Source organism: Callospermophilus lateralis, chromosome 12, assembly GCF_048772815.1.
Source record: "Callospermophilus lateralis isolate mCalLat2 chromosome 12, mCalLat2.hap1, whole genome shotgun sequence".
Classification (NCBI taxonomy): Eukaryota; Metazoa; Chordata; class Mammalia; order Rodentia; family Sciuridae; genus Callospermophilus; species Callospermophilus lateralis.
The window spans coordinates 81,913,203-81,925,944 of record NC_135316.1 but is presented as its reverse complement, the minus strand read 5'-3'; the positions used below and the strand labels follow the sequence as shown (position 1 = coordinate 81,925,944).

Sequence of the window (12,742 nt, the reverse complement as noted above, 5' to 3'; positions counted from 1 at the left end):
CAAAGTGTCTTCACTGAGTTTATGTCTGGATGACCTAACTGTTGGTTAGAAAGTTGTACTGAAATCACCCAGTATTATTGTACTGGGGTCTAATTGAGTCTTTAATTCAAGTAGTGTCTGTTTTATATAATTAAGTACATCAATATGTGGGGGATCAATATTTATTATTATCATATTATCTGGTGGGATTTTACCTTTACCAATGTGAAGTGACCTTCTTTGTCTCTTATGATTAATTTTGGATTGAGTTTTCTTTGTTAGATAGGAGATTTGCTACCACTGCATGTTTTGGGGTTGCTTTTGCAAGTTATATCAATTTCCATTCTTTTACTTTCAGCTTGTGGCTCTCTTTGCCTGGAAGGTGAGTCTCTTGCAAACGACAGATAGTTAGGTCTTGTTTTCTATTCCATTCTTTATGTCTTTCTTTTAATTGGATATTTGAGACCATTTACATTTAGTGTTTTTATAGAGAGATGTTTATTAATTTCTGTCATTTTAAATTTACTTATAATGTACATTTTGGCCCTGTTTCACATTTGTTTAACCACTCTTCAAATGGTAGTTGTTCATTTGTGAGCTCTTAGGATTGTTTTACATTTCTTCTGGGTAAAATATATCTTTAAATATGTTCTCCTTAGGGCTTGCTTAGTAGACTTTAATTCTTTTAATTTCTGCTTATCTTGGAAGGTTTTTATTTATTTGATAATCAATAGCTTTTGTGGATATATCAATCTTGGGTGACAGTTATTTTCTTTCTGGACATGGAAAAAATCAGTCCAAGTCCTCTGGGCTTATAGAGTTTATGCTAAGAAATTGGAAGAAATTTTGATGGTCTTGCCTTTAAGAGTGACCTGATGTTTTTCTCTTGAAACTGTCCTTTTTCTCCATGTTAGCAATTTTAATTTTAAGGTGTTGGAAATTCTTATTTGCTCTTGACTATTTGGGATCTGAATAGCTCCTGTATCTGGATGTCCATCTTATTCTCAAGGTTTTGGAAATTTTATGTTATTATTTCCTCAAAGAGGTTATCTATTACGTTAGCCTGATTTTTACAACTTTCTTCAATTACAGTGATTTTAAAATTTTCACTCTTTTATGTTGTCCCAGAAGTCTTGTGTGTCCTGATTATGGTTTCTTAATTTTCATTAATACTCTCTACATGTTCAGGGTTGGCCATTTAGTCTTCCAGCTCTGAGATTCTGTCTTTAGCATGCTTTACTCTATTAGAGAGATTTTCAGTTGATTATTTTGATTTATTGTATCTTTAATTATCAAAGTTTTTGTTTGGTTCCTTTTCATTGTATTTATCTCCAGATTGAATTTCTCATTCATATCCTGTGCTGAATTCTGTAATTCATTCAATGGTCTTCTTTAGGAGTTCATTGATACATTTTTATAGGTATTATTTTGAATTCTTTATTTGACATTTAATCTATAATCTATGATGTAAAATATATAGTGCACTTCTGTTACCACTTCTGTTGTTGTTCAACCTGGACTACTTCATCTCAGAATATACCATGACACTTTATTTTAAAATAAGACACTGATGTAAAGCATACCCTAATTTTATAGTTGCTACTGCTGCTACTCAGAGAAACTTCTTAAATTTTAGAATTAATTGTAAATATAAATGATTTACCATTAACCTTTCTTCATTATGTAAATATACTTTTTAATAAAAAAGGAATATAATTTCTAAAGCACAAATATGTTATAATGAATATGACTACATTTTTGTATAGTATTAAAGTTTAGATAATGTGTTACTATAGGCTTTTTCCCTCAATAACAGGAAAATTGCTCAAATTATTTTGAGTAAAAATTGAATAATGTATAAAAATATCGTTAGAGTTGAAACTAGTAATTACAAAGCTATCAGGAAATAATTTTATTTTCTCTTTTGTTGTCTATACGGCTACCTCATTCTTCCTTCTGTATGTTACCTCTTTAAACAAAAATAGAACATTGCTGTCCTAGTTTCTTTTAAATATCAGTTCCTAATTAGGAGCCAAACAAAACCTATGTATTGTTTGTTACTTTACATCTTAATTCTCAAAGTCAAATATTGGGGGAGGAGATAAAGCCCTAACTAAGCATGTCTTAAAATTGAAATTTTTTTTTCAATGTCCTGGGAGGCAATACTTAGCAATAACCAATCACACTGATCTTTGAGAATATATTTGTAGGCTATTTAAAGAAAAATTAATCAAATGTACTTCCTTTAAATTTTTCCAAATACTTGTAAAAATCCTGTAATATATTTTATGTGTTTTTAGTATTGGTAAGTGTATAAAATATAACGTATATACTTTTTAGGGTGATCTACAAATTATTGGCTTCTAAAAGTGAAAGTATTTGGGTTCAAGCTCTGAAGGTTCTGGGATACTTTCTGAAGCATTTAGGTCACAAGTAAGTTGATTTTTTTCATAATGAATACAGAAATATCTATTGAAATTTGTTATGAGTTTTGTAACATGAAATTTGGCTAGAAAAATTCTAACATTGAAAAATCTTACAAAATTCATAAAATTATTTTGTAATTTCTTATTAATAGTAGATTATGGAACAAGATAATACACTAAATGATATAGTTTATTTCTGTCTTTTTCTGGAATTGAGAATATTGTTCATTTTAAGAATATAATAAAATATAAAATAAAACACATAGTGTGAATTCATTGAAAACTTTCTTAACACAGGGACTACCATGTATTCACCTTAATCTTTCTCTAAGAGTTGATGTTAGACTTAAATGTTGAGTCAGTGTTTTATTATTATTTGTTTATATTTTTTCTTATTTAACAGTGAGGTCTTTGATTATGTTTGTCACTTAATAATCATATATTGCCTAATTTCTTCACCAAAGTCCAGAATTTACTTTTCATGTATGTAATAACTACTATTTTAATGTTTGCAGTTCACAGTATATTGTGCAGTGCATGCTATTTCATGAACCTAGTTTTTGTGCAAGTGAACCTAAGGGAATAGTACTATAACTTTAATATTGCTAGATGGGATTCTTCCTAGAATCTTACTGTTGCCATTTTTTTCTGTTGCTTATATTTGCAAAGAGTTTTTTCATAACATTGATGAAACTGTAGAAGATTCTACCACATTGGGTACTTTAATAACATTTTGGAATATAGTTTTTTGTTTTGGTATCGAATCAGTAGCTAAGGGAGAATGGTGCTTTTAAGTATAGAGAATATTTCAGACAAAGCCAGAATTGCAAAAAAGTATTACATACAAGTAAGGGTAGTATAAGTTTCTAAATAATAGAGTGCTGGCATATTTGATAGTATGGCATAAGGATCACTCTGGTAGCTTTGATTAAGTAAAAGAAATTGACTTGGATAAAATCAAAGGATTTTAGCCCTATATCAAACTGAAGAATGCTCATTGAAAAATATAGAAGAAGGGATGGAAGATGTAGCTCAGTGATAGAGCACTTTCCTAGGCCTTGGGTTCAAACCTTGATGCCATCAAATACATCACTCAATCAGTCAAAAACTAAAAATAAAGAAGAAGATGAAAATCATAGTTATTGTAAAATTAAAAACGATAAGCAGGCCATTTTCTGCATAAACATGGATGATTAAGATATCAACTTTCGGGGCTGGGGATGTGGCTCAAGTGGTAGCGCGCTCGTCTGGCATGCATGCGGCCCGGGTTCGATCCTCAGCACCACATACCAACAAAGATGTTGTGTCTGCCGATAACTAAAAAATAAATAAATAAATATTTTTTTAAAAAAAGATATCAACTTTCTCTTTTTCCTATAATATTCACAAATAATTCAGTAAGATGTAAATATAAAAGCCCTCACACAATTGTTTGAAAGATTGAAGGTAGATAAATTCCAGTATCTAGGCACTCTAAGCTATTACTGTTGACTGGTGAAAGCCACTAAATTTAGTGCAATTTGTGAAGAATTTAGAGAAAAGAAAATATGAAGAGAATGGTGAGAGTGTTCAGTGATAACAGATCTCACAAAAAGTGTCAGTGAATGTAGTTTCTGAAGTTAAAGGCTTACTTTAAGGTGCAATAGTAGACCCTTTTGAATGATAGATACATTATGGCTGATAGCACAATCCTTCTTCTATCAAATTTGTTTCAGAAAAACAGAAGATGCATAGCAAAGAATAATACATGAGCCATATTTGTAGGAAGCAGTCTGTTTCTGTGGCCATCAAGAAAGAAACAATTTTTAAATTGTGAAAGCAGAAACCTTACATACATACTTGGAAATCTTTTGCAAATGTCTTGGTCCAGGAAAATTAGACTATATTAAAAGTACAAAAAAATGTACACATCCAGTACATATGTATCAAATAGAAAACTTGGGGTAAGGAGCAAAAGTAACTAAAATATGTAAGGAACACTCACCAGAAAGAAATATGTTAATGGAACATAAAATAATGTGATTTAAATGTTTGCTCAAGTTTAAAAAGTAAAAAAGGAAAGAATTGCTTCTGATGAAGAATGGCTACCAATAAGAATTTCAAGAAGTTTAAGAAATGTTAACATAACATGGAAGTCTTGAATTATAAGCTAACAAAACTTTGGAAAAATTGTTGGAGGAAATAAAGTATCACACAAATAGAAATAAAATTGGAAGAAGCTCAAAGAAAAAATATACTCTTTGACTAGTGTAGGAAGATAAAAATGAAAAAAAAACAGTAATAATACATATAAAGAAAAAAAATAATTTTGAAGAATGAAAGAGAAAATGGGGGAGGAATATGAGTTCCAACATGGCATAAATGGAGTTTCCAAATTAAAAAAAAAGCAAAAAAAAAAAATAAAAAATAAAAAATGAACAAGACAAATATTTACATGATAATTTAATGAACTCATAAGATTTTACTTTTACTTTGCTTATTTAAAGACACACTGCAGCACTGGGGAAATTGACCTAGAATGATCAGCTTGAAGGTGTATTATTGGACTTAAGTATAACAATTCTTTATATAATTGTATGGATATAAGGGGGGCCCTGATCCTGGCTGTAGGCTTCTGTAAAACAACCTAAAATATAGCAAAATGTAGAGCAACAATTATAATATATTCAGATGAAGAAACTGAGACTGAGCTATCCTTTAAATAAAAAAAAAATGCTGGAAAATAACTGTTAACCAGATAAGAAATTGTTTCTGTGAATAATTATTAAGAAAATTGCCAGAGACAAAGGTCAGCCAGTTAGCAATGAGTGGAGAATACAATTAAGTATTGCTGGTAACCACTGAATAAATATAACAAAAAATTGAGATGAAAATAAATGTTCAAATTAGTGTGACAGCAGATTTTTCATTTTGGGGGTCCTAATAATGTAGAAATAATACAGCTGTAATGAATTGGGAGAGGATGGAAGAAAGAAGTCAATTTACATCTAAGGAGTCAATTTGTTCTCAATAGAGCTGAGAAATTAAATATTAGAAATAGGGACGTAAATTTGATAGAGAAGGGAGAGGAAAAAGTAAGAGTGAATATATTAACTTCATCATTGCCCCCAGTGAGGAATTTGACTTTCTAATCAATGGAGGATCACCTCTTATTTTATAGTTACAAGAATAAGTATTTCAACCAAATTATAAACTTGCAAAATACTGAAGATCTGTGAATAAATTAAGAACATATAATGGAACTCTAAAAAATATATAATAGAAGATAAAATATGGCATTTTAATATATCTAAAACCAGGCAAATCTATCATAAAAATGAATATAAAAATTTTAATCACCTGTTGTAAAACATCAGTTTGTCATAGCAATAAGACCTTTACTTTTCAGTAAATTGTAGTGTACCCATAAAATATTTTGGCATATTATTCAATTCTAAAACAAAACCAATGAGATAACTCTCTATTATGTGATATCACTACATTGCTAAATGATTTTAAAAAGTAAAGATAAATATGTTTCAGATGCTATTTTTTGCATAAGAAAGAGAATTAAGAACACAGTAACTCATATCTAAGGTAAGAAAATATAGAATACATGAGAAACAAGAAATTGGTTAGATGACTTCTAATTAGACATTGGTGGAAACAAAGGTAGATATGATTTATTTTAATTTTTAGTTAATATGTGTGTTGCCTATTGAGAAATTTCTTCAATAATAATGTTGTTTTTAAAACTATAAACATTAAAAATATCAAGCATCTAATGAAATCTTGGAAGCATTTTCATTATTGGTGTTAGTGGAGTTGGGTTTAATAAAATTAATGACTAATGAGTTAAAATAGTTATGTTTTAGCATTCATAGAGCAAAAGGACTAATGCTAATATTCTGTACTTAAATAAACTGTTATTCCTATCAATGTATTTTAAAGAAACCTCAATCTGTCAAAAATAACATGTAAAAGAAAGCATATATAGGTTGAAATTTAATAAACAGATGTAATTGGTTAATAAAATACAGGTGGGATGTTGACTTAGCCACATATTTTCTCTGTGATCTTACAAATATTTCTGAACCTTAGATTTTTATCTTTTTAAGGGAGTAAAACTCTGTAGTGCTTCCCTCATACAGTGATTAATCAAAGTGATTAAACCTTGTGATAATTTGAACAGTTGACAAAAAGGGTAATGAATACATTTACTTCTTCAATATTATTAGATATTTATCTGAAACAACTGACATCAAACATAAACATGGAACCCTAGTAGCATTCATATCAACAATGAGATAAAAGTGATTCCACTATAATTTAATCATTAATATTAATTATTTTTTAAGATTTGAAATAAAAATAAAAGACAACTGTTAGATGGGAAGAAATATGTATCATTAACTTAAGATGATTTGGTTCTATATTTTTAAACCTAAGAAAACAACTTTAAAACACTTGAAAAAAGAGATCTTACTAAACTCAGCATCTCATTTGTCTGGCAGTAAATCTACTTGATCTGTGTAAATTGGCCCTATCCAACACCTAGTTTGTAATTTCTATAAAGTACGTGAAGTACAAATTGTGAGATCAACCCTACACTTTGTCAGCTGGACTAGCAATAGGTTTGACATTTCATTAAAATGGAGAAGTCTATTACAGGTAATATATGGAGCTACTCCCAACTCTAGAAACTTTAATTTGAGGTTAATCTCCTCTCCTTGAGTGTGGAAGGGACTTACTCGCTGGCTTCCAAAAATAGTGAAGCCTGGCATCTTTTCCACTATTGATCAAGGTTAACATGAGTTAACATATGACTATATGTCATGTTGATAATGTCCTTCCTGACATGATGTGATGAGAAGGACACCTCACCTTTGTAGTATTCTCTTGCCTCCCCACAAACAACCTTGGGACATTCACAGAGAAGCATCATATATCCCCAGATTGAGGGATGTTCTACAAAATGTCTGATCTGTACTCTTTAAAACTGTCAAGAACATGAAAACAAAGAATGTGAAACTGCCACATACCAGAATAGTTCAAGGAGAAATGATAACTGAATGAAAGGTGGGTCCATGGATTAGATTTTTGAACAGAAAAGGGAAATTAGTGGGAAACTGGTAAAATCTAAGTTAAGTTTGTAGATGAGTTAATAATATCATATTAATGTTGATTTTTTAAGTTTTTATAAATGTACCATAGTGAATGTACCATAGTGAATACTAGATGAGAATTCACTATACTATCTTTGCAGCTTTTCTATAAATACTAAAAATTTTCCAAAATCATACAAAATTAAGAAGCCAAACTTGGATTTATGTTGGATTGTAAAGCCACACGGTTCCTGCATGCAGGTGGTCTGATGATTAATTATCCTCAGAGCCAGATTCTTCTAACAAGTGATTCTAATGGATGAACAAAGTGCTCAAGTGCTATACAATAATACACCTACAAATAAAAATTTTAAAAGAGATTATCAAGTTTCCACTGTAGAAATAAAAATTATAAAAACTTTGTTTATTTGTCTAATGTTTTAATTTTAAATGTTGTTACTTCTGGGTGAATTGCTAAGATTATCATACTATGACCTGTACTGTTAGTAGTAAAGTGAATGACTTACTATCTCTAATTGTTACTTACAGGTATAGTATATTGACAAAAGCTTATCTTGTTTATTTTTTTAACTAGATAAATTAGTTATTTATTTATTTATTTATTTTTTTTTTTCTGGCAAAGCCAGTTGTCTGTTTACCAAAATTATGGTATGATGAGAATTCAGGGAGTATGGCAGCTGGAAAGAAGTTTCCTTCCCTTACACTTTCAAATTTGAGTTATTTGGGTTTCATCAGCCAAATGTTGGTTCTTGTGCATACATGGGTACAAATGAATCTTGATACTCTGATGAAGTTACTAGTAGAGAAAATAGGGATCTTCTGAGGAAATTTCTCTCTCATAGGGTAGTAAAACAGCTAAAGAACTATGTTAGATCCCTAAGGTAAAGATGAAAAACTTGATAGGTGTTTTGCTCTCACACATTTCTGCCTACTATCTTCTTTTTTTTTCTCCTGCCCTCACCCTCAGCCTAAGAGGAATGTTTACAACAGCTTCCTGTAAGTGACTACCAGAAGGCTAAGAAGTACCTAAAATGGAGGGATATATCTTTTTGCCTTAAAATTTATACGTGTACATGGAGATTGAAGTGCTAGGATGTTGGACTTACAGCTTGCCAAGTTTTGTACTGCAGATCACTGAGTTAAGAGAAAGCCTGACCTTCTAACACCTGTAGGTTTCATATCATTTAAAATTCACAGGCATGAGATCTGAGTTCTACTATGTGAATCATTAAAAAATAGCAACTCACTTAAAGAGGGACTGGTTGTCAGTGTTAGGAGATCATCACACTATGCACCAATAAAATGAAACTATGTTGGAATACTTTTTTTACAAAGAGCATTTTAATTGCAAAGAACATTTGAGATTCACCTAGAGCACCAAAAATGATATCTGCCCTTTTATGTCATCATACTTTCTCCCTCTACTCCCTGCTCCAGTTCACCCAATTTAGTGAACTGGAACATCTCAAAATTAGTGGACTTAAAGATCTAAAATATAAAGTGAGAGAAAAGATAAAGCCTTAGGAAATAAGACACATAACTTGTGACTAATAGCAGTTGGAGGAGAAATATTATGGATAAAACTAGGTATCCTGAAAACTTTGTACTACTAAAAAATTAGAAATATTGAGTAGCTGGGTAGTGTAGTGTACAACTGTAATCCCAGCAGCTTGGGAGGCTGAGGCAGGAGGAATGTTAGTTCAAAGGTAGCCTCAGCAACTTAGTGAGTACCCCCTAAGTAATGAATCCAGACCCTGTCTCTCAATGAAATATATGCAAAAAAGGGCTGGGGATGTGGCTTGGTGGTTAAGTACCTTGGGTTCAATCCCTAGTACCAAAAAACAAAAACAAGAAAACCACCAAAAAGCAAAAAACAACAAAAGGTGGGTGGGTGGGTGTGTGTGTGAATGAAAAATCCATTTAAATGAATAGCTGAGCACAGAAAAATAGAGGAAATTCTCATATGCCAAGAAAACATAGAAAAACAAGACTTAAGGAATAAGGTAATTATATTGTTATTTGTATTCTTGATGATTGCCATTCCAATTGGAATGAGATGAAATCAGTGTAATTTTGATTTGCACTTTCCTAATTGCTAAGGATGTTAAATATATTTGTTGACCATTTGCATTTCTTTCTTTCTTCCTTTTTTTTTGAGAAATATCTTTTAGTTTCTTTGCTCTTCTATAGATTGGTTATTTGGGTTTTTATGTTGAGTTTTTTGAGTTTTATATATTTTGGATATTAATCTTCTTTGGAAAGAGTTGTTGGCTAATATTTTTCCCCTCTATAAGCTATTCATGCTCTTAATTGTTCCGTTTGCTGTTTATAATAATTTAAATTTGAAACAATGCCCTTATTGAGGATATAAGAAAAAGGTACACTCATAGATTTTTTAAAATATATTTTTTAGTTGTTGATGGACCTTTATTTTACTTATTTTTATGTGGTGATGATAATCGAACCCAGTGCCTCACACCTACTAGTCAAGCACTCTACCACTGAGCCACAACCCCAGTCCCTACTCATAGATATTTGGTAAGACTACAAATTAGACCAACCACTTTGGAATGCAGTATAGAGATGCCTCAAAAGACTAGGAATGAATTTACCATATGACCCAGCTATTTCACTCCTTAGTATTCATCCAAAAAACTAAAATCACCACACTATAGTGATACATGTGTACCAATATTTATAGCAGCACAATTCACGATAACTAAGTTATGGAACCAGCCTAGGTGTTTCTTAATAGACTAATAGATAAAGAAAATGTACATATATACACTGGAGTTTTATGGAGTCCTAAAAAGATTGAAATTATGTCATTTGCTGGCATATGGCTGGAACTGGAGAAAATCATGATAAATGAAAAAAGCCAGGCTTAGAGAGTCAAAAGTTGAAGGCTGGGGTTGTGGCTCTATGGCAGAGCATTTTTCTTGCATGTGCGAGGCCCTGGGTTTGATCCTCCGCATCACATAAAAAAATAGATAAATAAAAATTAAGATATTTAAAAAAGGAGTCAAGAGTTGAGTGTTTTCTCTCATATGGAGAAAGTAGAGAGAAATAGGAAGTTAACAAAAAGGGTGGAGGCAGAATCTTATGAAAATAGAAAAACAATGGAGTAGATGAAGGGGACCAAGTGGGAAGGAGGAGGAACTGGATAATGAAATTGACCAAATGATGCTATGTGTATGCATGAGTATCTCATAATGAATTCAATTATATATATAATTCACCAATTAGAAAATAAATTAATAGGAAGACCACTCAAGTAGAGGAAGGGGATCAGGGAAACCAGGAGAGGAGTAAAGGGATTGTACTGGGGATTGAAAGGGGTTGTATGCATTCATGAGTATGCCAAAATGAATCCTACACTTATAAAATTACAATGCAGTAATAAAAAAAATATTGAAATTTTAAAAATAAGGTAATTTTAAATCAAATGATATATTTGTTAAAAATCCTAATTAATTTGTGGAAATGGAAAAATAATAATTAGAATTAACAACTGTATTGACAGGTTAAAATGACAAGGTAATCTTGAGGAATTGGTGAACTGGAAGATAGAACTGAAAAAATTACCTAAAATGCCTAAAATGCTACACCAAGAGAAAAAGATGACCGATTTGAAAGGAAGAGATGGAGAAAGAATGAGAGTTTTAAATGTGGCTAATAAAAATTGTTATAAAGGGGAAGAAAAATGGGAGAAATGCAGTATTAAAGAAACTTACTGAAAATTTTTATAGAATTGATGAAAGACCTAGTTTTTTAGATTTTGAGAGTGAAATGAGCTTTGAGCAGAACAAAACAGTCCTCTCATATGGAGGACTAAAAGTAAAACTGCAGAGCACCAAGGAAGATGAGCAACACAAGAAAGCTAGTTCTATACTGTAAAGACCTCTCTCATATTCTTGGATACACAGAATTAATGTTGTTAAAATGACCATATTACCAAAAGTGATCTACAGATTCAACGTAATTCCCATTAAAATACCAATGATAATCTTCCCAGAACTAGAAAAATTAATCCTGAAATTCCTATGGAAAAACAAAAGACCCAGAATAGTTAAAGCAACCCTGAACAAAAAAAGGAATACCAGAGGCATCACAATATTTGGTTTCAATTTGTACTACAGAGGCATGGTAACATGAGCATCATGATTCCTGGCTTAAAAACATACATGAAGACCAGTGGAACAGAATAGATGACAGAGAAACAAACCCATACACATTTGGTCATGTGATTCTTGACAAAGGTTAAAAGCCTTTTAAACAAGTGGTAATGGAAAAACTGGGCATCCATATGTAGAAGATTGAGACTAATTCCTTCTCTCTCACCTAACACGGAAATCATTCAAGATGAATTCAAGACCTAAGAATAAAACCAGAAACTTGGCAACTATTAGAAGAAAAAATAAAGGAAACATTTCAACATGTAGATTCAGGCAAAGACTTACTATTGGAACATATAGCTTAGGGAATAAGAAAATTAATAAATGGGATAAGATCAAATTAAAAAGCTTCTGCACAGAAAGGAAACAACACTGAAGTGACAGCTAATAGATTAAAGTCTTTGCCAGATACTCTTCCAAGTCAGGATTAATGTTCAGAATATATAAAAAACTCAAAAAACCTCAAAATTAGAAAATCTAATGACCTGATCAGTAAATGGGCAAATGAACTGAATGGGTACATTTCAAAAGAAGAAATACAAATGTTCAACAGAAAATATGAAAAAATATTCAAGAATTTTAGCCGTAAGGGAAATGCAAATCAAAACATAGATTTCATCTACTCTAATTAGAATTGTACTCCAAAAGAATACAAATAACATCAAATGCTGGTGAAGATGTGGGAAAAAAGGCACTCTTGTACTTTTGATGGCTATGTAAATTAACACATTGAGGTTAATTTTGAGGTATTGAGGTTCTTCCAAAAGCTAAAGTTAGAACTACTATATGACCAGTTAAACCACTCCATGGAATTTATTCAAAAAAATTAAAGCCAGCATACTTCAAACTTATGTGTGTTCCCATGCTTATCACAGCACAATTAATAACCAACTTAAGTGATCAGCCTAGATGTCTATCAACAAGTGAATGGATGAAGAAAATGTGGTATATATACACAACTGAGTTTTTCTCAGGTATAAGGAAGAAGAAAATTATATTATTTGCAGGAAAATGGATGAAAACTGGAGAAGAATTTTGAGAGAACTGTGACAAGCTC

General features: G+C 31.2%; 1 protein-coding gene across 4 annotated transcripts in view; it reads left to right on the top strand.

Annotated features, from left to right (window-relative positions):
• The window catches only part of Nbea (neurobeachin), a 622,915-nt gene that overhangs the window by 164,909 nt on the left and 445,264 nt on the right, over window positions 1-12,742 (top strand). For all 4 annotated transcript variants that reach the window (XM_076872612.1, XM_076872611.1, XM_076872614.1 and 1 more), the window contains exon 17: window positions 2,320-2,412. In XM_076872612.1, the coding sequence (XP_076728727.1) occupies window positions 2,320-2,412 (93 nt within the window). The remainder of the gene's footprint in view (window positions 1-2,319; window positions 2,413-12,742) is intronic.